Source organism: Pezoporus wallicus, unplaced genomic scaffold, assembly GCF_028554395.1.
Source record: "Pezoporus wallicus isolate ANWC-B61680 ecotype Strahan unplaced genomic scaffold, APGP_CSIRO_Pwel_v1 contig_2439, whole genome shotgun sequence".
NCBI classification, from domain to species: Eukaryota; Metazoa; Chordata; class Aves; order Psittaciformes; family Psittacidae; genus Pezoporus; species Pezoporus wallicus.
This window is the reverse complement of record NW_026638501.1, coordinates 2,282,079-2,308,617: the sequence shown is the minus strand read 5'-3', so window position 1 is coordinate 2,308,617 and position 26,539 is coordinate 2,282,079. Positions and strand designations below refer to the sequence as shown.

The 26,539-nt window shown below is 41.9% G+C and overlaps 1 protein-coding gene across 20 annotated transcripts in view; it reads left to right on the top strand.

Annotated features, from left to right (window-relative positions):
- The window catches only part of ADGRL3 (adhesion G protein-coupled receptor L3), a 339,457-nt gene that overhangs the window by 301,340 nt on the left and 11,578 nt on the right, over nt 1-26,539 (top strand). For 6 of the 20 annotated variants that reach the window (XM_057411063.1, XM_057411068.1, XM_057411066.1 and 3 more), the window contains 4 exons: nt 1,982-2,107; nt 4,681-4,777; nt 22,434-22,562; nt 26,026-26,043. In XM_057411063.1, the coding sequence (XP_057267046.1) occupies nt 1,982-2,107; nt 4,681-4,777; nt 22,434-22,562; nt 26,026-26,043 (370 nt within the window). Of the gene's footprint in view, nt 1-1,981; nt 2,108-4,680; nt 4,778-20,491; nt 20,566-22,433; nt 22,563-26,025; nt 26,078-26,539 lie in introns of all 20 variants that reach the window. The other 14 variants (XM_057411078.1, XM_057411072.1, XM_057411071.1 and 11 more) reach the window with 6 other exon arrangements.

Below are 26,539 nucleotides of genomic sequence, written 5' to 3'. Positions count from 1 at the left end.
GGCAGTTTCTTTATCTGATATAAACAGAGGGAAGAGTTTATAAGTGGATACATATGGTACGCAGTTTCTCAGTGTAACCAGTAGCTACTTGATGAAGTAGCTTACTGGATAAAGTCAGGGCCATGCTGAGGTCTGTTCTCCATCCAGGAGCCCCAGGCTTGCTGCATGCTTTCGTATACAGGGAGGGGAGAGCTGACCTGTGAAAACATAAGCAAAATTAGTTGTAGCAGGTGAGCTCTGTGAGCGATGCCTATAGAAGGATTTGCAGAGCTGTGCAAAGATGTCATTCTTGAAACCAAAGGAAGACTTTTGGGTTTTAGAGTTTTGTCCTGTCATTTCATCTCAAATTTGTGCATCATAAAGCTTTATCTAGATGCAACTGCTTAAAAACTATATCAAGGTGCAACAGCATGATGTTTCCAAAACCTTCAGCAAGAAATTTTGCAGGCAACATGATAATAAGAATGTAGGAAGCAACACCATCACTAGTTAAACCTGCAGGTGCCTCTTTGACAAGAAATCTTTATTCCTTCTCCTTGATCCATGCTCTTGTCTCCAGTGCACTTCTCAAAGAATCAGTCCATAACCCAGCATCTCAACACAGTACTGCAGGCTCCTTGGTTATCTGGGTGCTCACATGGCATGGAAGAACCATTCTCTTTTCTGTCTCAAGCCAGTCTACATCCTTAAACCATCCCTGGTGACTGTGGGATCACTTCTGATATATGGCTCCATGGAGGGAAGAAGAACGCAGCTGATTCCTTGCTGTAGGGTAGATGCATCTCTCTGACCTAAGAGCTGAGGGAGGAATTATATGAGAGGAGAAAGGGAGAAAAAAAATCCCTTCCTTTCCTATCTATCATGGACTAGAAAATCACCAAAAAGCTACAGAGAGGCAAACAGTGGGTGGCTAATTAAAGCAATTGAATTATTTTCTCTCAGCAAAGGATTGATGAGGCACTCGAGCATATTGGACGCTCATGGTATTGTGTTTGTCTCAGGCGCTTAAGGAAGAGCCTAATGAAAAAGCTGTAATTTCCTATTTAAACAGTTGTTCCACACAGTTTTGAAATGCTCGTAGATAGTCTGGCAGAATTTCACAGCTAACTGCATGCTCCAAGGAATGTCAACTGGTGTTTTGGACATGCATGGATTTGAGGGGCTTTTTTTGTGGGCTTTTTTTACAATAGCCAATGTGACCTGCTTTTAGCTTTTCATTACAGGCTGCTCATTTTTAGTCTTGGCCCATCTGGTTTCTGGGTATTGCTGCCCATAAGAAGTTGCACCTGAAGCTCAGTCAAAGCTTAGATCCTGCCCTGGCACAAATCAGTGAAGTTCCCCTAAAGCAAAGAATGTGGTACAGCTTTACTCCAAACAAGGAGTTGGCCTGGGTTGACTGCAATGCCCATTCAAAACATGACTGGCTTGCACTTTAATGTGGGAAAGCAGGCTCCAACCACCCCTGTGCACTGGGAATGTAATCTCTAGGGCTGTTAGCTCTATAGTTTCCTGGAGTTTAAATTTGACTGCAAGATATAATATAAAATAAAAAAAAAAAAATCAATAGTTTTTATATGTTTCTCTTGGAATTCTTCTTCTCAGTCCCCTGCCAGAAGCAATAACTTTTAGTACCTTGATGAGCCAATATGCTAGTTTATATCAAATCTATGAGGATATTAATTTTCAGTCATAAATAGTGTATCTGTAGTATCTCCTATGCTCCTTTGATGTGCCTCAGAGGAAGCTACAACTGACTGGTGTCAACAAACAGCTTTGCTTGCATAAAAGCTGTCCCTTACACCATCATAAGTGGTGTAGCTCATGTATCAAGATCTTTCAGTTGCAAGGTGTAATTCTTCCCCACACACTGCAACAGCTATTGTTTTAATGAACCACTGAGGAAAAATCAAGGGCTGTGTTAAAAATTGGAAGGCAGTGGGCTGGAGGAGGACCTAACTGTCTTTGCTCTTTCTTTGGCTAGGTACGTAAAGAGTATGGAAAATGCCTGCGCACACATTGCTGTAGTGGGAAAAGTACAGAGAGCTCTATCGGCTCAGGAAAGACCTCAGGGTCACGGACACCTGGAAGATATTCCACAGGTTCACAGGTAATTCACCTTTCTTGTTCACACCCTGATCCTTCGCACCACCATGCCGATATCCTTCGTGGCTATGCTGCCTTTGGCCTCTCCCCAGTGCATCCACAGAGATTGCCCTCCTTCCTGGACCTGAATTCAACACAGTAACTTCCCTTAGGATCTGGTGGCAGTTAGTGCCTCTCCAGAAACCTTCTAAATAATTGTGATGAGAATAAAAAGTCCAAATTTGCCTTCTAGAGGCAGGTGGGTGGTCATCATCTGAGCTGTTCTGCCTGCTCTCTATGGGAATCAGGAACTGGGAGCGTTTTGTCTGCTATGCTGCATCACAGTGCATCCTTTAATCATGAGCTGAAGGTTGTCACTGCTTTTGCTGCGTACAGGAATGATGGTGTAACAACCAAGTATTTTTCTTGCTAAAAGAAGACTACAAGAGAATTGCAATGGTCCTTACAGTGAAAAGGCTTGCTTTCTGGCGATCAGTGATTTGATCAATTCCTTGCCTCACTCAATTTGCCTTTGTTTATAGACATCTTAGGAGAAGCCATTGTGGTCAGATTATTTTATTAAGTTACTCTATTTGTTATGCCTTGGTCACCTGAAATTTCAGGTTTTATGTAGTTTGTGCACTTAGCAATTTTGAAGCTTGAACATACAGATGCAGATTTATGGATGAACAGTTCATATAAAATGAAGAAGCTTACTTCTTAATCAATAGAAACCAAACACAAATTTATTCACTATTACTAATGAAAGTAATTATACATGGCAGTTCCACTATTAAATTATGAAAGACATGCAGCGAGTAACAGTTTATAACCTCCCAGGAAAACCTAATTTGTGATTTATGTCTTGGAGCAAATTATTATTTATTTTCAGCATTTTCCAAGATGTCGTCCAAGAGCTCCACTTTGGCATTTACATAGGTGTGGATGCTATGCAGGGCAAAAAAAGCCAGCAAAAAATATGGAGCCTCTCACCAGGAGGCCATCACATCCCACAGTAATCAATAATGTTTAAAACTCACTATATCCAGTAACATTAGCAGCACTGAACATTTTTGGCTTACCTAACGTAGCTACTGGGTTAGGTGCTCTCTTCTCTAAGAGGAGTTGATTTTAATAGGCCCTCCCTTTTGGCAGTCTCAGCACAAGAAAACAAGCCCTTTTAAGGGTGGGCTGAGTCTCCTGGCAGCAATCCTTTCATGGCAGGTGAGGTTTGAGGTACCAAGGCAGATTATTTTGCCTGCAGAGCCTTGTTCTTGGAAGGATGGAAGTGCCTGAGACCTATCATAAGCAGGAGAAACCTCACACAGGTGATGGAGAGTGGATGGAAATCATTCTGAGTTGTTAAAAACATCTGACTCCAAGCTTTTGAGTAGAGAAGTCCATGAAGAGGAAAACTCCTAAGATCCATTTTTTCTCTGAAAAGCACTTAGGAAACATAATAATTAATCCACAGTGGGTCATGTCAGAGAAATACAATAGATTAAATGTCCAGGTAAAAATAATTGCTGTAAAAGTCCATGGGCCTCATGTTACATTGTGTTTCCATTTGTAGAAGGCTAATGCATGATTAGGAAAAGCCATTACTACATGGTTAATGAGTAGACTAGCGGGCACTTTTCAGCTGTGACAACATGAATAAGCACTGGAAGATCTTGCGTGGTTAGGATCCCAGTATGGGAAGCACTGGATTTTTAGCAAATAGGAAAGACATGGTCTGTCACAGTGGAAACCAGCCGTCCCAATCCCCTAGACCACTAACACTACTTTAACACAGCTGTGGGACACATCCATCATACTCTGAGAGATTAAGTGAGAGAGAGTTTTCCCTGGACACATGGTTGAACCGCCTGCAAGATGCGTATTGACTGAATTTATGATCTTTTGCAAGAATAAGCAAGAAGCAAGACAGTGGCATAAAAGCCACAGAGGTAGATACTTCACAGTGTATTTGAGAAACAAAGCAGAAGGCAAACATATTCAGGACGCTGCTTCCCCAGCAGCAGAAACTATGCCACAGATGGTAAAACCAGTCCAGATTTTTCAGCAGGGGAACAGAAGTCATTCGTGGGGATTTTTTTTCTCCTGATATTCCCCAAGATGGATAGTACCTATAGAAAACTTCTGTTAATTCAAGGACACCAAGACACAGATGAAGGCTTCTGTTACACTTCATGAAAAATAAAGACACAAGCTATCTGAGATAGAATAGGAAGCATGAATGTTCCTGTGTCTCAGTTATTTTCCCATTCTTTGGTACTGTATTGGTAAATCTATAGGTTGCATGCATCTGGGTTTATCTTGTATATGATTTCTATTGCCTTTTTTTTTTTTAGTTTAGATGTATGCAATTCAATTATGTGCATCTTTGAGCCAGGAGCTTGTGTCATGAAGTTAGGCAGGTATGGTCTGGCATGTACAAGGTGTGTTATAACAAATAGCAACTGCTTGCTTACAGCTGGCTAGAAACAAGTCTCATCCTGAGCTAGACATGCCAATAGACAACTTTAGTGAGCCAGAAAGAAACCTATGTGCAGCTGCTAAAATTTCATTACCTGCTGTGGTTCAATCCCTCTTCAGAGCCGGATTCGTAGGATGTGGAATGACACAGTTCGAAAGCAGTCCGAGTCTTCCTTTATTACTGGAGATATAAACAGTTCAGCTTCACTCAACAGAGGTAATTATAAATAATTTTTCATATCTCTAACTCTTGTGTTGGCTTTAAGGAGTAGGAAATGTGTTGCTTCTCTCCCCGCCCCTTCCTCCTTACCTCAAATTGCACTGGACCCCATTCTCCCACATAAGAAAAGTCACAGTGATAACTGGGAGGAGGGATTTTGGTGATTGTTGCTTTTTTCCCTTTTCTTTACTTTTACACATGCATTTTCAAGAATCCTAATTTCTGGAAGGGAGTTAGGAAAAGCAAAAAAGGATAAATGAAATAAAATGAAAAAGAAATCTCCCTTTTTCGTCAGCAAACTGCTACAGCCAGAAGCTGCTGAGGTGTCAGGCCTTGTTGCTAATAGTGAAAATGGGCTGTTACAGCATTGTACAGACTGTGTTAAGCATCACAGGAATCCTGAGTGTCCTGGATATGTAGCAATAGTGTCATCTTTATGGAACCAAAAATGAGCAGCAGAGCATAGATGTGAGAAAAAACTGTGCTTGGAAGAAAATTGCCTGTGTTGATGTTAATGTATCTAGTTTGCAGAACTGACTGATGTGAACTTTATAGACATCTGCAGAAGGAAGGCTATCAGAAACATATATGCCAAACAAAATGTGGTGCCTGGAACAGAAGGAAATCTGAACAGGTTTTTTAAAACCCGTCTTTGTCCAGGGAGTTGCAGGAAAACAACTGTAAAGGAATACCAGAAAAGAGCCTCAGGGATTGGTTTCTTTCCCCTCCAGTACAATTACTTTATGGCTTAGCTTTGAGCAGCCAGATGCCAAATTCTGTTCTGTGTATATACTCAGTTGATGCTGGAATGAAGAGTGAATAGAGTTGGGATTACTGGGCCCAGGTGTTCTCTCATGATGGTGAAAATCAAAAATATTTCCAGTCCTGATGGTTGGACTGCAAAGCTCAACTGAGAATTGAGTTGGAATTTTGGTTTTTATTCAGTCTTTATTCACTCAGAATTCACACTGATTTTAGGATGAGTTTTGCCTATGGATAGGCTTTATTAATTTTGACTGTGCTGTTAGTAATACTGAGTACTGGGTAACTGGGGGTATACGATTCAGTTCTCTGAACACTATATACATCTCCTGAATCAGTGAAAAGGGGAAGGCAGTGGAGATGTTAACTCCCTCAACTCACTCTGGTGGTTTTTCACCTTGTATTGAAGATTCATTAATAAAGAGGGCTGGAAGATGCCATTACTGCAAAAAGGCTGATTTATCCACATGCATTGCCTTTGTATTTCTCTCTGTCTTTGCATCAGAGACTGGACAGCTACAGCCAGGGCTAATTTAGAGGGGGATCGGTTGTTGCACAAAGGTTACAGCAAGAACCCTTGTTTCTCTTGGCCATCTATAAACTCCATTTTGGTGGCAAACCAAAATGTGTCATGCATGAAACATTCACTCCTTTAGTTAGCTCAGAAGTTGACTTGCTCTCCAATGCAGCTGAGGCTACAAAGGGGGTCAAAACAGGATCTTCTGGACTCATCAGCAAGAGAGAGGCATCTCTCCTATTTCAGTTTAAGGGTTTTTTTTCCATGTGCAGAAGCAAGTGTGACCATAAATTGGGAAAGCTGTGAAGAGGTTTCAAGTGGGCAATCTTCATTTCAATGTGGTGAGAGCCTGTTACTAGATGTGCCTGTTATTTAAAGATCCGTTGGGAAAAGAGCTGCTGGGGGAAGCAATTTCAAAGTGGATTTCATCTAGCTATTTTCCTTTTGTACCGTTGGATGAGATGAATCACCCAAAGGGTCTTAATCTCTCCACTGACTACAGAAGCAGCCTGTTGACTGTCTTGGAAGGAAAGCCTTTGTAGGTGGGACGCTTAACTTACTTGAATAAGTTGTACTATTATACAGGGGCATCCTCCCTCTTTTTCACACAGGCAGGCACAAGATTTGTCATTTTTTTTCATTTCTTACAAAATGGAGGTTAAAACATTGGGAGTTAGTATCTCCAAAGCAACAAGTGGTCAGTTCTGGTAGGAAAATACACCTGACACCTACAGTAATCCCAACTGCATGGGGTCCCAGATATTTCACACCTTATCCTGTTTATTTCATTTGAAAAGTTCATTGTCTTAGGGCTTTACATAGAGCACACGTTGTTTCTTCAATCTCTCCAGAGAGAGCTGGAGCCTGAACAGACCAATGGGGCATTGCAGTTTTCACAGTTCCTGTCTTTCTCTTAATTTTTAATACATATCAAGCTTTAAAGTATCTGTTTCATTAATATTTTATTTACAAGTGTGCGGTAAAAACTCAAAAGAGTCTAGCATGAGCCTTGAATTATGCGGTTAGTAGCTTTCCTGTCCAAGGATGACACAACAGGCTCACATACCTGTTCAAAAGTCCCTCTGCAGACCTCCCAGCCTAGGCACCTTTCACATGCAAGTATCTGTATTACCCCACATAAAACATTCTTTTTGCACTGGTATTTTTCCAAGAGCCTTTAGACATTAACCCCCTTTATAAAACAGGGAGAAAATGATCCTTCCTCCATGGAATTATCTCATCCTTCAGGTCCTGGCCCAACAATGACTTGGGCCAGTGCTGAGGTGTTGTTTTTTTTTCTGTCATGAAAGCAGAAAGCAATGAGACATGCTCCAAGTGAGGTTCTTTCCAATTTAAGCCTTTTTTTCCCTTATATCATTTACAGTGTTCTTGGTCCCCTGCTGCTTGATAAGGTCCCAGGCAAGACTGTTCTACCTATCCTTATTACTATATGATAACCAGCATCCCATCCGCTCTTCTTCTTCTATGAAGCTCCTGAGTGTCGGTCGGGAATATGTTACCTGTGTTAGTGCATCCCTCCTTTATACGTGTAATATGAATTTTTCCAATTTAGCAGATACCACACTGCTTATGGCTTTTTTTCAGCACCAGATCCTCTGTTACCTACTCCCCATCCCTTCCCCCCACCCCCAAAGTAACTGGCCATAATGTTATTTTTGTTATTCTCATTTATTATACCTGGAATTTTGGGCATGACCCCAAACTTGCTTGATGTAATGTGTTCTGTAATGAAAACTGTACTCACACTTGATTCCAAAGACTTACAGGACCATTTCAGATATTTCCTTAAGGTAACATCTAATTACAGCTTAGTCCAAAATGTTTGTTTCAGGCTCTGTTTCCCCTTGCTGCTCATTATAGCTTGCTAATGATGTGGATTTGGGGTTATTATACCACTGAAATCAGGAGGAAGGGAACAGAAAACAGCTGTGGATTTCCTCTTCTACTGTCAAATGAGCAGCATGTCAGTCCACCCCATGATCATAGAATAGAATCATAGAAAAGTTAGGGTTAGAAAGGACCTTAAGATCATCTAGTTCCAACCCCCCTGCCATGGGCGGGGACACCTCAACCATGTCACCCAAGGCTCTGTCTGATCTGGCCGTGAGCACTGCCAGGGATGGAGCATTGTCCTGGGTTCAGCAGTAGCAGTCATGTTTCTCCTTCTTGGTAGCTGGTGCAGTGCAGTGTTTTGACTTTCAGCCTGGGAACAGAGCTGATAGCGATGTTTTGGTTTGGCCAAGGACTTTGTGAGCCTCATGCTCTGCCAGGGAGGAGGGGAAGCCAGGAGGAAGCAGAGACAGGACACCTGACCCAAGCTAGCCAAAGAGGTATTCCATACCACAGCACGTCATGTCCAGGATGTAACTGGGAGTTAGCCGGAAGGGCTGGGAGACTGCAGGGTTGGAGGAGGGTCGGGCTTGGGGGGTGAGTTATCGGTCGGCTGGTGGTGAGATGTTGTATTCTCTTCCCTTGTTATTTCCTTTATCATTGTTATTATTGGTGCTAGCAGTAGTGATCTATGTTATACCTTAGTTACTAAACTGCTCTTATCTCAACCCGTGGGAGTTGCATTCTTTTCAATTCTCCTCTCCGTCCCTCCGGGAGTAGGGGGAGAGAAAGAAGGGGGGGAGTGAGTGAACGAGTTACCGGACTGGGTTTAAACCACGACAAGCATTCACAGGTTCCTTGGGCAACCCATTCCAGTGCCTCACCACCCTTACAGGAAAAAATTTCTTCCTTATATCCAATCTAAACTTCCCCTGTTTAAGTTTGAACCTGTTACCCCTTGTCCTATCACTACAATCCCTAATGAAGAGTCCGACTCCAGCACGCTTGTAGGCCCCCTTCAGATACTGGAAGGCTGCTATGCTTTCTCGGCCTGTCTTCATATGGGAGGTGATCCAGTCCCCTGATCATCCTCGTGGCCCTCCTCTGGACTTGTTCCAACAGTTCCATGTCCTTTTGATGTTGAGGACACCAGAACTGCACACAATACTCCAGGTGAGGTCTCACAAGAGCAGAGTAGAGGGGCAGGATCACCTCCTTTGACCTGCTGGTCACACTCCTTTTGATGTAGCCCAGCATACGGTTGGCTTTCTGGGCTGCAAGCGCACACTGCCTGCTCATGTTCATTTTCTCATTGACCAGCACCCCCAAGTCCTTCTCCATAGGGCTGTTCTGAATCTCTTCTCTGCCCAACCTATAGCTGTGCCTCGGATTGCCCCAACCCAGGTGTAGGACCTTGCACTTGTCATGGTTAAACTTCATGATGTTGGCATCAGCCCATCTCACAAGCGTGTCAAGGTCCCTCTGGATGGCATTCCTTCCCTCCAGAGTATCAACCGAACCACACAGCTTGGTGTCATCAGCAAACTTGCTGAGGGCACACTCAATCCTAGTGTCCATGTCACCCACAAAGATGTTGAACAAGACCAGTCCCAACACTGATCCCTGAGGGACACCACTCATTACTGGTCTCCAGCTGGACATTGAGCCATTGACCACAACTGTTTGTGTGTGGCCACCCAGCCAGTTCTTTATCCACAGAGTGGTCCATCCATCAAATTGATGTCTCTTCAATTTAGAGACAAGGATGTCGTGTGGGACAGTGTTGAATGCTTTGCACAAGTCCAGGTAGATGATGTCAAGTGCTCTACCCCTGTCCGTCAGTTTCATAGCCCCATCATAGAAGGCCACCAAAGTGGTCAGGCAGGATTTCCCCTTAGTGCTGACTGCCACCAAGCACCTTGGTGGACCTTTTTCACAATCACAGGTAATTCCTTGCACTCCTACTCCACAGCCCTGCCCAATTTTTTCCCACTGTGGGTCTGGCTGGGTGTTTCTGCTGTCTATTTCACGTCCACCCTGTTCTCTGCATCTTTTCCCAGAGCTGAAAATCTGCAAGGGTGTAGAAGCTGAACCAAGCTGATTACCTCGTGAATAGAAAAAAGAAGTCTCCCTTTGCCTATAGGGTGTTTGGTGTAAAGTGGTCTTGATAAAGTCGCTCAGATGCAGTGCTGAAGAACTGGACCACAAGGGATGGATGTAGGATGGACTGTTTGCTAAAACACTATTTTGAAGGCTGAAAAGTAGAAGGTACAAAGAGAAAGCAACAGACAATTTTCCTTTGTGTTAGGCTCATGAGGGAAATGTGGAAAAGATGACTGCTTAGTTGTAGCAGCAGTCTTGGTACTTAAGCTAAGGACAGTTTTGGAAAAGAGCTAGCGATTAAAAGCAGTTAACAGCATTACTGTTATTCTAGTTCTGCTGTGCTTTGGTAATTTAATCATGGACCTGTGCTGTACCTGTGGATGGAGGCAGCAAGGGAAAACAGGGTGTCTCTCAGAATGGTGATAATGGCAAGAGTTGATTGCAAGGGACCACTGTAAGCATGAGCACTGCTGGTTCTGATGGTGCAGCACAGGCCTGAGCTTTGAGTATGTCCAAGTGGCCACCTCAGGAACATGAGGGACAGGTTTGTTGGCACCTTCAGACCATGATTGTCAAAAGCGCTCAGCTGAGACAGCCTTGTAAGCAAGCAGTAATAGCAGAAACAGCAATGTGACTTCAGCCTATTTTTAAGTGAGAGATAATACAGTAATTACTGTCTTTCGATGTGAGACAACTGGGAGAGAAAAAAGAAATCATCATGAGCTATATGGTACTTTGTTAGTCTTCAGGTTTTCAAGTTGGGGCAGGGTGTGATATTTTTTTCCAGAGAAAAAAAATGGAAGTTATCTGTTAAAGAAAGGAGTGTTCCTGGTTTTGTTGGGGCTTGGGAGCAGCAGAAACAAAGAAAGTTTGTCACTAGTATGAGGCAGTGCTTTGTTATAGGAAAATGCACTGATAGAGCTATGTATAGCCATTCAAGTTAACAGATAAGGGAACATTATCTTAATTTGTGGTGAAGCTTACTGTGTCTTAATGTTTGGGGTTTTAGGGTTTTTTTTTCCTCTTTGAGGAGATAAAGAGACTAGGACTAAAGCCACCAGATTTCTTTGAAAATAGAAACTACTCCAGAATTCTGTTGCCTTGTGCCTCAAGTGCTGTACTCCCACTGTAATGCTCAGAGTCATGGCTTGCAAACTGGACAGCAAGTTTAATAGTTTATTCCATTAGCAGTCTTGCTATACAAACAGGAGTATGTGTGCCTCTTGTCTTGGCTATGCACATATATGCTCTATGTCCCATCACACCCAAAGTACTGCAGATCATCCCCACCATGCTCAACCACAGAGGCCTCCTGGAGGGACCTTCTTGTCTGAAGGACGAGAAACAGCAGGGAGCTGTAAGAGCAGCTTACTCCCTCTGTTTAATGAGGGAGAAGAGTTGGGAGCTGAGGGGAAATCAAGCACAAGCCATGCCCTCACTAATGGGGTGTGGTCCCACAGTAGCTTAAGCCAGCAAACAGAGCTGGATGCTGGTTGCAGGGTCCATCCACAGCCGCAGACAAGATAAAGAGATGAACCATGTCTAGGGTCCAGCCCAGAGCAGTAGGAGATGTTGGCAGAGACAGGGCTGGAAAATGGGTTATAATCCAGGTCCAAGCTCCACCCAGGAGACAGACACAAGGCAAGGACTGGGTGCTCAGGACCAAGCAGGGGTTGTAGGTCCCCAGGGGTTCATCAGGGCTATTAAGGCCTATCACGGGTCATCATGATCCCAACAGCTGATGCAGGATTGGAGCCTAGGACCTCTGGCAGTTCTTACTACAGGACAGTGAGTCTTAAATATGAATTCATCCTTGTGGCCCTGAGGGTCTGTTCATGAGGGGGCCTGCCTTTGCCAGTAAACCCCATCATAAAGTTATCACAGAGCTCTAAGATCCCCAGTATTGGCACAACAGATATTATTCCTGGCTAGGAAAGCCATATTCATTCCCTGTTTGTTCCCATGCAAATGAGCTGAAATGGGAAATGGAAATGGGGATATAGTTTGCCCCTGCCACTTGCTTTTTCCTTCCCAAATGCACAAGTGCCATTGCACGCCTCAGCTTCTAAGTAGCATTCCAGAATAAATACTTGATTTCCCTTTGCTTTATTATTTCTCCCTTGCGTTTTTATATCAACCACAAAGATTTAATCTGAAACGTACACAGGAAAAAGGGAAATTATTGCTACTGTTTTCAGAGATAATCAGTTTAATGTCAAATTCATGTGGATTTCTTCATAATGAACGGAACAAATTGAGCTCAAATTCAAACAGTGGGAATCTGAGTCAGAGAGGAAAATTAAAATGAAGAACATTAATATCCTGATTTCTAACCCAACCGAGACCTGATTGTTTCCTAAATGAAATCTTCCCTCAAATTCCTCCCACCCACTCAAAAATATAATTAAGCTGTGATTTCCAGGCTGAAATTGTATCTGTGCTGTTAACTCAGCAGGAACAACTGTGTGTGTTGCAGGAAGGGTGGGTGAAGTTTTAAATTATCTTCAGGTGGCCATATTATCTTACATTTTCAGGAAGCAGTTATTTAGAAAACACGGTAGAAGGTGAAATTCCTCCTTTGGTAGAAGACTGCCACTCCAGAAGATGGGAGCTGCAGGTTAGTGCTGGAGCAGTGCAGTGAGTCAGGTTTGGGTCACTCTCCCCAAATCTTCCCTTAGGGCTCAGAGACAGGGGCTGCATCTCGATATTGCAAGATGAAGATGCTTTGGTTTAGCTCTCTGCAGGGGTGGTGGGTGTCATGATCTGGACATAACTTGGCAATACATCCGTGAAAATGGGGTACAGTTTGGTGTGACTAAAAGGACAGACAAGCAGAGGAGGTGAAAAGAGAAAGAAAAGGAAAGAACAAAATGGAAAAAGTAAAATCAAGTCAAGATTCCCCTGGGAATCTCAAACCCCATCCCTGGTACACTTCAAAGAGTGATTGCTGCTCATTATAGCCCATTTGTGATGCTGACCCTTTGCTGCCAATAACTAGGTAAAGCAGAAAGCAGGTGGAAATTTGGACCATGGAAGTGCTACCATTGTCATGTGTCAGTCTTTCTTAAGGTGCTTGTTCAGTCATTGATGGATTGATATGACCAGTCAGATTTCTGCTGAATTTATGTTGCATATAAAACAAATAAACAAGCAGCCAATATCTGGGAGAGGTGGAAACGCCTCTACTCATCTAGATAAGATATTCAAAGGGCGCCATCAACTGATCTATCACAATCTGTCTAAACACTTCTTACCAGCTTTGAGTAACACCTATGGCTCTTGTGGTTTAAAGATATTGAATAGTAAATATTTTCTCTGTTTTCCTTCCATTTGTTTTGGTTTTATAGTTCCAGCAAACAGTGCCCCAGTTTCTCTTGTGATGTCAGTCAGTTTTTGTGTCATGTCTTTCAGAGATGGTTTTAGGGTGTGAGGATTTTTCCATTTTAGCTTTGCAAGTTTTGGCTGTGCAAGTTGGGAGATGGCATTAGTGATGACCACTGACATTTTTAAACATGTTTTCAAGTTTGTCAGATCACTTTTTTTTCTTATATTCTTGTTCCTGCTGTGGTACTGGGTTTGGTACTGTGCGGGGTTAGTGCAACATACTCCAAGGTGCCTGCAGTTGGCTGTTTCCTTCAGACGCTTTGCTCTTGTGGGTACCATCACTGTGTGACTGCATATGTGGTGTGGAGCAAGCGGTGTGTCTGTTTAAATCTGAGTTCCTCCTGGAGATGCTTTAAATCCTTTGTGGTCTATTTTCAGAAAAAGTGAGTTTTGGACAATAAATGCAGAGGACTTCTCAAAGTTGAGCCCGTGGCTCCTATAAGGGCAGCAGCCTGTGGACGTCCAGAGACCATCATATGCCAATATGCAAATCTTGTTTCTTCATCATCATTGCTTTAAATCTATGATCTAAATCTAAGACACAGCACTTTCCCCCAGAACCTATACTTTTGAAGACTGCTGAGAGGTGTTGATGCTTAACACTGTCCTTGCTACCATTGCAAAGTCACTAGGGGCAAGGTGTTGCATGAACCTGAGGGATGTAGCAATCTCTGCTTCAAGCATCTCCTTTCCCAGTGGCAAGCAAAGCATTCAGTCCTGAGAAATTTAGTTTTTGTTTCAAGGAATTCAGTCCTGGAACCTGCAGGCCTCCGGTTTAGCCACAAACAGCAAGAGCAATGCCAATTTCCTCAGGCCTCTAGAGTACATTTAGAAGTTTGGTTTCTATTCCATTTCAGTCCAGGCTGCCTCTTTAGAGGGTGATAATAGTTTTTAGAGGTAAGTGCCTCCTATATGTTTAGTGGAAATCAGTGGTCGAGAAGTAGGGTAGGAGTCCCTGGCAGCATCTGTGTGGCATCATCCAGAGCTAGCATGCCGGCTATTTTCTAGCATCTCCTTCAGTCACAGTTTCTTGAATGCTGTGGCTTCTGCTCTTTACCAGGGAGATCAGTGTTCAAGAGTGCTTGCTGTCCCAGCACCACAGATGCTTGTAGCAGTGCTCACAACATTAGGGAGAGCCTGCAGAAGAAGTAGTGTGGACAATTTATATCAGAACTTTGAAATTTCCACTTTACCAAATGCAGGAGGTTGTTCCTTCCACTCTCCATCTCACCACCACTGGCATTTTCCTGATGAAGCTATTTGAATTCATCCACCATGCCCTTCTGCTTCTTCTGTTCCCTCTTGTAACCCTACAGACTACACATATTCTCCCCTAACCCTATGGATACCCCTTCCTGGGGTCACTTGTCCAGATGGAGGGCATATTTGGAGGGAATAGTCCACATGCAATTGCACATGATCAGCTGTGAGGGATCGCTGTTTGCAATCCATAAATATTTGCAACCATCTTAAGCAGCTTCTGGTTTGGCTAAATATCAGCATCTAGCCTCAAAATGGGCCATCCTGATAATCACATGTGAAGTAGAGAGAAATTTCAGGGGGATGACAGCAGAGTATTTTCTGTTTGTAAGGGAAATTCAGCAGCCTTTTTTTTTTTCTTTTTCCTTACTTTTTTTTTTTCTTAAATCAGCCATACATTTGATGCCAGGAAAATTACAATTTTCTGCATTGAGGATCAAAACTTAGGGAATTTAATTCCTATTTTTGCCTACATGCAAAATGAATCCCATTGTCGATTGTCTTCTAGTTTATTTTGCCTCTCTGCAGACTAGAACTGAGTTAGCTGAGATTTGTTGCAGCGATTTCAGTGAGTGACGTGACATTCTTCCTTTGGGAGATATTATGAACTGGCTTTGATTTTAGGATTGACAGCCATATAATTGGAAGTTCAGTCATTAGGTGGATCAGATTTAAAGAAGAAAAGTAAGGGCAAGGCAATTTCTGAAATCAGAGCAGGCTTTGGGGAGTATTAGATCCAGCAGAGTATTGCTGCAGAGCAATTGTAATATGATGACTGTGAAGGAGGAAGAAAGAAGGCATGGCTGCTTGTATAGATTCCTATTAAGTATGGTCTGATTTCTACCAGAGGCAGAGCTCTCCACATCTTGGATAAAAGATCTAATGAGAAATAAACATAAGCAGAAAAAATTAGGGATCATGCATGTTTGTATAGTGAAGGTACTGTGAGATATAAATCCTTGGAAGGGGGTAGTGTTGGTAAAAAGAAATATCACATCCTGGGCCAATGTTTCTGCTCCAGGCAGTTGAGAGGGAATCAGTGAGTAGGCAAATATTTATAAATTGGTGTAGACTAGCTGTGTGTTTTGAACGTAGTTTTTAGATTGTAATCCAGAGAGGTTTGTCATCTGAAATCATTGCAGAAAAAAGGAAGGAAAAAAGGGGCAAAGAAATTCTTTCCCTCCCCTGTCTCTACATAAAAGCATGGAGTGTTTCATTTGGCAGAAGATAGCCCAGAGCTTAACAACCTCATTTGCTGAAACTCCATTTCACTGAAGTCAGTATTAATAGCTTCTCAATGAATAGATTAGATGCTGCAAGTGACAACAAACCTATTTGAAAGAAATTTAATAGGGAGGTTTATTGAAGTTTATTAACTGAATCCTGTTGGCTATTATAGGAACACAGCTCAATAAATCTAAGCGTCAGAGCATTTGTTGGAGGGAACTAGGAAAAGATCTGAAAATACCTGTTGTCCTCCAGCAAATATGTGTGATTTCACTTTTCATAATTGAATTGATTGTTGAAATAAATTGCAAGTGAACATGGAAGACCAGAATTTTTTAAATGCTTGAAAACTCTGCGTGTAACACAGAAAAGGACACTGTAAGGAAAATCACAAAGAACATTAGAGCTTAGACTCCTACAAACCTACTTTGAATGTATTTTCTTTCCCTGGGAGTAAAGTGAATAAGTAAGCTAATGCTAAGTGATACACAGAACCAGACAGAATATGCAAACTGAAATCAGGGCAGAGGGGCTTCTCCAGTAACATTTGAGTTCAGATGGGTTATTTGTTAGAGTAAGGCAGCATGTGTTGTGGAGTTTTTTTAACGGACACTTAAGAGAGAATTCGTTGCTAACCATACCATTGATGTCTGAGCTAAACTGTATTCCTTGATAGACATCGCAGTACCTTTAGGGAATGGTCCATGTTCTCTCTGGCTGTAGCTTGTCTCTGCAGGGTGGTCTGAATTCAAGTATATGAAGCGTGAGAAGCTGAGGGACTTGATTTATGATGGCTGTGAACAGTAAGATAAGTTGGGTGATTCGGGAAGAAGAGCAGGCAGGAGTATAGCACTGTGCCCTATTCCTGTGAGAAGAGAGCTGCATGCTTGGCAAAATGGGGAGAAGACACATAGATGAAGGTTGACCGAAAACACAGCAGTACATGCTTTTGGTATTGGTTGTTTCTTCTGAAAGCAAAAAAAAAAAAAAAAAAGCAAAAAAAATCACACCGACACCTACATTTTGGGACTGCTGGGTCAAAGGCAATAAAATATTTTGTTGCAACTCAGATGTGCTTTTTCTAAGTGATTTATTTTTATTTCTACTCTAGTGAAAAGATGACATCATATGAAAAAGTCAAAGTCAGCTTTCCTACAGATAGTGCCCTTTTGGAACAAAAAGCGAAAACATTTCATTTGGAAAATACTGATTTTTGTATGGACATTTTTAAAGCATTCAGCTGATTCACTAGTCCATTCAGTGTAACGTTAGCTGGTTTGGTCCCCTTTCTCAGCAAAACTGTACATCTAGCACATCCGCTGGGAAATAGGGCAAATCTCCTCATCCTCAGTGAGTTTCCACCTTGCTAAAATGCATGTAGCAGGATAGAGCTAATTTTGGCATACAATTGCAAAGACCCAAATTCAAAGAAGAGGATACACGAGGATGTTATTACCTATGTGGACAGATGATGCCAGCTAAAGGAGCACTGCTCAAGCCATTTCAGCCTGGTAGAGCCAGACTAAATGACATCATTTTTCAGAAGGTCTGGAGGAGCAGTTGGATCCATTTCCCACCTTGTTCAGTAGACCATGCAGATGATTCAAGTTAACCTAAATGCCTTTGTGTGGCTTTGTCAGCCAACTGCCCACAAAAGATTAATTGCATTTTTTTCCTGAATGATGTAGTCCAGGGTCTGGCAACATGTGCTTGTCATCATCATTTTTATCATTTGCTTTCAGTGAGTGGATAAATCACACTTTTGTTTAACAAGGTGCAGTTTTCCCTTACAGTCATAATAGCAAATTCTCCCAAAAATTATTTCTATGTTCAGTGTTGTCCTGCATCAAGGACATCAATTTCTGTGTTAGAAAGAGAAGAAAAAGGTACCATTTGGTTGCATGCTGTCATTAAAACTATGCCTACTTTCACAGGCACACAAAGCAGCTAACTGTAGTTATCTGAATCTTCTCTGTGTGGTTACAGTAATGGTCAAAATGTGGGATTTTTGTTTTCTTTGCCGTGATTGGTTTCCCTGTCAGATTTTCTCAGTTTGCAAGTCAAAAGTGCAACTCTCTAGATCTTCCCCTGAGATCCTATGCATCCTGAGGATGCACAGGCTTCTCATAGCCTTTCAAACCCAGTAAGAAAGGACAGATCTTTGGTAACTGGATCATGAGGATCCCCTGTGCTGTGAAAGGGACAGGATGATATGCATGTTACCCAGCTAATACTTGCCTTCTGTTAAAGCATCGTTTCTTTCTTCTCATGATCACAATCTGTAAATCCTTCACTTGAGGAAATCCAGCATCAGGAAACCTTGAACTGAGCACTGGCATTGCCAGAAACCTAAATTTGAATGTAATTTTGGGTATCAGAGCTGGCCTGGTTGCTGTGGTTAAATATCAGGGGAAACAAGGGGACTTGAAACTGTAATTATACTGGTGTGCTTGTAGGGAATATTTTTTTATAACTGTGATTTCTTCTCTTAAATGTTTGCTGGTTGTGATGATCTCATCACACAGAAGAAGGAGATGCCCAGGTGAACCTGTGGGTCTGAAGCCTCAATTTTTTTCCAGCTCCAAATTCATGCTCCCACATGTACACAACACGATAGGGATGTAGAAATGGAGAGCATTTGCTGTCAGGAGGGTATCTTCAACTAGCAGAACTGAAGGTGTTTCAACACAGCCAAATTGAAGGCAGTCATCCTAACTAAAGCAAATAGAGTGGTGGCTGTGTGCTGAGCTCGGATGCTTCAGGAGGTGGAAAAGGAAGGATTTGTGTTGGGAGTATTATTGCTGAAATATAGGGAATCAAGGATGCCACAGGGTTGTGAGATTTGCTGGGATAAATATGTGTCTCACCACAGATGCTGAGAGCCAAAGATCCAGCCATAAGTGAATAAATAAAAATAAGTGATGAACAACTGCTGCTTGCTGAGGATATCAAGCACATCACCAGCACTGAGCCAGGCAGCTGCCAAGGGTCACATCTTGAGAGTACTCTGCTGGAGAGGAGATTCAGGGTAGTTGATGGGCACCTGCAGTGCTGCTCTTTCTGCTTTTTGGGTCCTCAGATACCTATTTACCCTTGGATTCAGAACTTGAGCATCCAGCCTTTGCTGCACCCCCACATGTGGGACTGCAGGATACACCTCTCTTCTTTCTCATGTGGTATTTTGGGAAAGCATGCTGCTTTGATCCCATGCTTGCTTTACTGGGTTTGTGTTGGCTGTTTATTACCAATGCCGTTTCATGCAAAGAGGGTCATAGTCTGGTAGTCTACCTGCTCCTTCTGCTTATGCCTCGTCTGCAGACCTAATCTGCTCATCCTAATAATCCTGTTGGTTGCTATAGCAATGATAAAATGTTATGAAAAAGGCAGAATAATTCTTAAGTGGATGGCTGGTGTTTTTTCTCCCTCCTGGGAAGGAGAAACCCAATAATGGAGATTTGTTTGGTGTGTTACTGTTTTACCTAAAGCTTTAACTGTAGGCTTTTTGGAGCCTGAATGCAGTCCTTCTCTCTCAGCATCCTTTGAGCCTGGGAATGTTGCAGCTCCAAAGCAGTTAGGGAAGAGCAAGGACCCAAATTAATGAAAACAAGGTACATATCCTTTTGGTTTTAAGATGCCAAAGGTAATATTTATTGTGACCTGAAAAGAGTGTGAAGTTTGCCATGGCCACCCCACCATAATGGGAACGTGCTGCAGAGCGCTTAGGGTCCTGTTTGGTTTCTGAAAGTATTGAAAGATATCTGAATATGTTAGCTGTGGGTTTGGTTTGAGTTTGCATCAGGAGAATTACTCAGCACTACCATCAAAAGTGGTATTTTGATAATTAAATTTAAAAATTTTAACACCCTTAGCAATCCAGAGAGAAGGCAGCAGAAGATGCCGTGCTTTTGCTTAGTAGCTGCATATAGGAATGAGTGACTGTTTAGTTCTACCAAGCCTCCTCTTTTACATACCTGAGAGAGCAAAAAATTACTTACTCTGTATTTCCAACTTTTTTTCCAAGTTTATAGTCAGGATCATAGATCTGTGAAAAAAAGTTGTCAGAAACAGTTTAGTTTCTAACAGCCAGAAAGAGCCAGCTTTGTGCGAATTTCAAAGCCCATCACCCTGGTGAACATGGGCAAGCAAAGCATTAAGTGCTGACACAGATTGGTCCCTTCTCCTCTCTTGTCTTGCTGTGAAAGCATTTCCTATGTGAAACAGCTCAACCTGCCCAGCTGTGGTAGAATCAGCTTGTTCCCGCCTGCTAGGGATCACTATACAAGATCAGGCCAGGGATATATTGAGTGAGATGCTCTTTCTGGCAGTTGCCATTTAAAAATGCCTCAAGCTAAAGCATTCAGGACCATGTGGGCAGGTATATTCTTCTCCATATTCAATCTCAAAGGGACTTAGTTGGAGATTGGGTTAAATCTCAAATGGAAGGATTATATCACTTCTGAATTTATGGCTGACATTAACTCTGGACATTCCTGTTACCTGAATAAAAGTGAGTCCCTTTTTGAATCTTTTATAACCTGGCTTGATTAAAACCTATTAGTTAAATTCAAGTTTGCCTAGTTAAGCATTCATATAATGTTTTCTTACAGGAGACAGCTTTGTTTCCTTATTTCCAAACACAGCAGCTCATCTTGCTTTCCATCAGCATAAACAAAAATATCAGGTGAGAGAAAACAAGTCTTTTTTTCCCAGCTGCATGTATTGAGGAGCCTCCCTGGCATGCAGCCCCCATACAGTACGGCCTTCTATTTTGTTCTGTGCTCAAAAGCCTGATTAAGTGATCCAGTAAGGCCATATGCCTGGGGCTGAGAAAGGCTGGGGGAGGATGAGGGAGAGGCAGGAGAGCAGTTTACCCTCTCCTCTGCCTGCACAGACATGGAGAAACACCATCCCAGGAAATGGAACCAGGCCAACATTCAAGCACCACCGGAGGCAGCTCCAGAGGCCTCCATCTAGCCTTAGGTTTGGCCAGATTATTTTGTTGTTTTTTTTTAAATAATTAGTAGGTGTGAGCTTTCAGAGAGCTTGTCACTAAGGGGATTTGTACCATCCAGAGACCCTTGGGGCTTATATATCCTCAGCAACTCCATTCAAGGCAAACAAATGGAGTTTGCCTTGAAATAAAAATCAGGTAATGAGTTGCAGAGAAGAGATTGTACCCAGACTCCCACATGCCTTGGAAAGACTGAGTGCCATTCCACAGGGCCACCTCTACCCCTAAAAGAGGTAAATAGGGTCTCCAGACCACAGCCATTGGTGAAGGCATCCCTGCCAGGATTGCTGCATATGGGGACTGGCTTTTTTGGTTGGTTGTTTGGGCTGAGGATATAAGGCGTTAGTGACAGCCAGGTATCATGAGCCCTCTGACACCCCTGTGGTGACTATCTCTAGTTGCCCTGCCAAAGACTTACTTTCCTGGTGGAAAGTTTTTGTCTTAACAGTTTAACACTGGAAGTAAAAGCCATGGTGTGCCCTTAAGTATTGCTGCTCTAGGTCTCTACAAATGATAGTGGGAATGGTCTTGGTTTTTGATTCGGTCATCTCTTTGGTTCCCAGAGGAGATTTGGAGCAAAGGCTTAATGGGTCATGTAAAAGGTGGGGAGAAGGCTTTCCTTCATGGGTTGATGCTTGCAAAGGAATCAAGGTATGTCTTGGCAGCCACCTGCCAAGCTGTGATGATCCTGAAAAACACAAGTCCAAAGGCTGCAGCTCCAAGGGATAAACTGAAGCAGGAGGACAACTGCTGGCTGAGTGCTTGGAAATGACAGCAGAGAGGTCGAGGAGTGGGGAAACAGGGTGGTTACAGGGAAATGGAGAGTCTTCAAATGTGTGTGGCTGCTCTTGCTCCTGTTCAAAGTGCCTGATAGAGCGGTGGTACTCTTGCCTTCAAGGATGGATTTGAGTGTTTGTGGATCTGCTTGATGGTGATACCTGAGCAGTAGCTGAAGTGAAACTTGTCCTCTTAAACATGAAAATATGCTACCCTCTGATAAGTGCCAAGAGCCTTCAGAGCGTCTGCATTCTCCATCTTTTCTTTTTAATTCTGCTTTTTGACTGTAGATATGTTGCAAAGGGCCAATATAAGTTATCCTAGCCAATAGTGGGAGTCGAATGTGCTGGTTTCTGTTAGTCATTATTTTTTCTCATTCATCTGGCACTTTGCAGAGAGTTTTTGCCCCCACATTGTGTAGGCTGCTGTCTTACTTTCTTTTTTTGTAGCAAGCATGTGAGCATAGCCTTGCTTACACTCCAAGCAACTGAGGAACCACCATAAATGTAGCTTATCTGCTTTCTAATACATTTTCTTTTGCATTGGTTTGGATTTGTGCATTGTCAGTAACATCTGTTCTGCTTTAGTGGCATACAGTTTTCCAAGTCTAATTAGCTGGCTGCTTGTAATCAGGACTATTTCAACTGTTGTCATTCTGAATGTTCTTTTTCCCTTTTTTTTAATACCACATTTGCCTGATTGACCGTTTTTGTTGTTTTGTTTTGTTTTTTTTTCTCTTTCTTTCTATTGGGCTGCTCCAGGAGCCATGGCTAATCATCTTATAACCAATGCTCTGCTTCGTCCTCATGGCACTAACAACCCTTATAATACATTGCTCGGGGAAACGGCGGTCTATAACAACCCTTCTGTCAGCATGTACAACGCACAAGGTGTGCTGGAGTTTCTCTCTAATTTTTCTAGTGAGAATTCCATTTTCTGTGGCTTCTTTTGGCCCATTTCTTTCTTTTTTTTCCTTCCTTTTTTTTTTTTTTTTCCCTCCCATGCACACACACTGTTGTTTTGTTTTGGTTTTTTTTTTTTTTTGGAACTGGGCACAAAAAAAGATCCCCTCCCCTTCTTTTCATTTCGATGCATCTTTCCGTATTTTGGAGGCTTTTTTTCCATGAGCAATCAAATTCACTTTGAGAGACCCTCGTCAGTTCTACTCAAAGAATTCATAGTGGTTTTGATTTTGTTTTTTGGGTTTTTTTTCCCTCAATCTCCTCTCTTTTGTGTTGTTTTGGTCTTGTGTGTGTATTTTCTTGGATGTATCCATTCCACTCTTTGTTATCAGCACATTTCCCTGTTAAACCATTCATTTCAGAAACAGGAACACCTTTGAAGGTAAGTGAAGCTAAAATGGCCTTTGCCACCAAAGCTACTCTCATTTGAAATGGCATAAAGAAATGTGGTCAGCTGCACACTGGCTTGTACAGGAAAAAAAAAAAAAAAGCAAAATAAAGCAAAACTGCCCTTGCTCTCTAAGAAAAATAATAGCTGAAGTGAGAAACATGGGTCACCTCCAAAGAGCAGAGCTTAGTTATTGTAAGAAATATTTTGCCGTTTGCATTAATACATTTTATATGTGCTACTAGAAACAAATTTAAAAAAAAAGGAAGAGAGTAGAAGAGACAGAGGGAGACTAGAAGCTCTTGCATATCTTCCTTTCAGCAATGGAAAATAAACAGAGTCAGTTGTAGCTAATGCAGGTTTCTGTTGTAGAAATCAGTCTCTTGTCACCTACATGTTTGTCTCTGCTCAGGCTGTGGGAAGGGACCATGTTTGTAAGCTGATGTCCTAATGCTTCTGTGAAGGAGAGGCAGATGCATTTAAGCAGGACCTGAGGAGGAGCTGGGGAGTGTGGAACTCTGCCAGCTCCTGTCTCTTGGTGACTCCGTCTTGCTCTGCCACTTCCATGGGATTGCTAAATTTTTTTTTTTGGCTTACTTGCAAGGTGGCTGAATCGTTACAGAGTAACACTGCTTTCAAGCGCAAGTATGTCAGTACTCTGTCAGCTGTCAGCTTCCAGTGAAGGCATCCCTTTCCAGTAAAGGATCTCTAAGGAAGGGAAAATAATGATGGTTACAACGCAAGCAGGAAAACGCCCTTTGTATTTTATGGCAGCATATTGTTTACAGTAGAAATAGATACTGAACTGTATCACCTGGTTATTTTCATTCAAAGCACAAGGAAAGCACATGTGTTTGACCTTTTTACTGTTCATTAATTTCCTAAACTATGGTACCTTGGTGCAATAAATTTGCTTCCAAGAACACTTTTTTAAAAAGGGCTACTGTTAAACACAAAATGCTCTGAATTTTAAGAACTTCAGTGTACCGCAGATGTTGAAATAAGCTTTGATGTTCTGCATAGTTTCTTGCATGATAACATTGAGGTTTGGGGGGCTTTTAAATCAGGTGGCAACAGGTAATGCTGAGTCAGAATTTAGGCTTAAGAGAAGTCCTGATTTTCAGGTCTGGGTGCCTCAACCAAGCCCGCGTGATTTGGGTAAAAAATGTGACAAAAATATTGAATGTGCATTTTAATAATCTTGTGTTTTTCTAATTTTTAAGGATAGATTCTGATACAGTTACCTGAGCTAACATTTTATTCCACAATGTAGTGTAATTGTTTTGCAAGTGCTATTCAGTGGAACACAGCCAGATGGATAACCAAGAAACCTACCAAGGCTTCATCCTTAGGAGATGAAGAAAGAGTGGGACCAGTACTGATCCCATTGACTGATCCTCTGGAGCTTTTCTATTGACTTCAGAGGGAGCAGAACCCAACCCATTCTTTTTAGGAGGCTGCAAGCTAAATAATTACCACAGAACTGGTATAGCTATTGCTTTGCAAACTAGTTACTGTCCCTGGACAGCTACAAACACTGAACAGAGGAAATCCTGAAGCAGAAATGAAAGTTAGCAAAACCAACCGGGTCCTAATGGCCTCACAGAAGTTCTTTGGGCTTTAAGGATGCTGCATCAGCAGGCATGCTAAAGCAATGATAGTTCATTGTAAAAGCAGATGCTGTCACCACCTCTGGGTGTGCCTTGGCTGGGATCAGCATGTGGTGAGGTCATCGCTAGCTAACATCATCCAACTAACTCATTTCCACATCACTAAGGCTATGATTTTTTTTTGTACCTGCATCTACCAGTTCTGGTGATGGCCACTGACAAGACAAGACACTATAAGAAATCTGGGGCCTGATCTGATCCAGCCCTTCCTTTTCTCCCTCCCCAGTTACGTGTTTTAAGATACCTTCTGCTCAAGCTGAAGCTGCCTGTGGAGCCCTAAGAATAAACCTTGGGAACACACAGGGAATCAGACCTTAAAAGGCCAAAGTCCCATTTTCCAGTGGCAAAAGAGATTCTTCGATAGACACAGAGTGTAGAGGTTGAAGGCAATGTTAGGTGAGGAGTCTGACACTCTGCAGAACGTACCAAACACTCACTGCTGTTGGCAGCTGATGGATGTCCGCTGGCTCGGTCTCTCAAACACAGGAGTTTCTTGAAATGGCCTAACTGCTTTCATGAGATTTAATTTTAAGAGAAAACGTCAATCCTGTTAGAGGGCTCTGCTTAAACCCCAACGTGCCACAGATCATTGCAAAGTGGGAAGCTAAGAGTTTTCACTGGCTCTTCATCTTCATCCCTGGCTCTTCATGTTTTAACCTTTTCTTCTCAATATCTTCATTTAGCAATGCCATTATTCAAACTACTATTCCTCTTTTTTTTCTGCAAAGTCTATGTAGTTTGCCATGTGTTCAATTAAAAAAAAAGAGCAGACTTATCAAAGTCTATAAAATGCCAGCAGCCCTGTGATGAGCAAAGTCATACTCTTACAAAGCACTGTTGCGAAGGATGGACGGCAAAACATTTTTAGTAAGGAAAAGGATTTAGTTTTCAAATTCCAAGGGTTGTTATAACTAACAGTAAGTAAACCCATTCATTTTAAGACTTTGGAAGTGATGTTGACAGTGCCTGTCTTTTCAAGCATGACCGTTACCAGCTTTAGACTTTTGTTAAATTTCCAGGCATTATTTCTTGATTTGTGTTGCACAATGAATGTTTTATAATGGCATTGGAAAACGTTTTAAATGTGATTTTTTTTTAAATAAAAATGTAGTCTATTGAATATTGCGCGTAAAATAATTTTCTGTCTAAAATGTCAATATTTTTTACCTGAAATAAACCATGTAACAAATTCGTGTATTCTGGGCAGTGGAAATTATTTCTGTTAACTCTTTTTTCTGCACATCATCAATTTGCTTTTTACTCATGTTTCTCCTACTGTCGCTGTAAGCTTACTTGTTGTTTTTTCTTTCCTTTTCTTCATGCTGTCGTTTAGAGCCCTACAGAGAGACAAGTATGGGAGTAAAGCTAAACATTGCATATCAAATGTAATTTTTTTTAGTTCACTTTTATTGCATCACATATAGATGATGTAGCTAATAAAGGAAATTCATCTCAGTTTTGAAATCAAAAGAATATGAATATACATGTATATATACGTGTATGTGTGTGTATGTATGTGTGTATATATATATGTATGCATATACATATATATATGAGATTAGATGATGCTTTCTTTGTTTATTTCTCATTTTTGTGGTATAGTTTACCCAGTGTAATTTCTCATATAATTTTGTGTATGCTTTTTTTTACACTTCACATTTTTATTTGCAAGGTCATGGCATTTTTATATGGTGTGTTTCATTGCGGACCTCACTCTCTTCTTACTTGTGATGCCTCCATTTTATTTCTCCACCAATCCCCAGATCTATGCATTGGCAGCAGAAGCACAGCACTCAGCACCTCAATGCATATGTCACTCAACATGACCATCAGACAAATGCTATTGT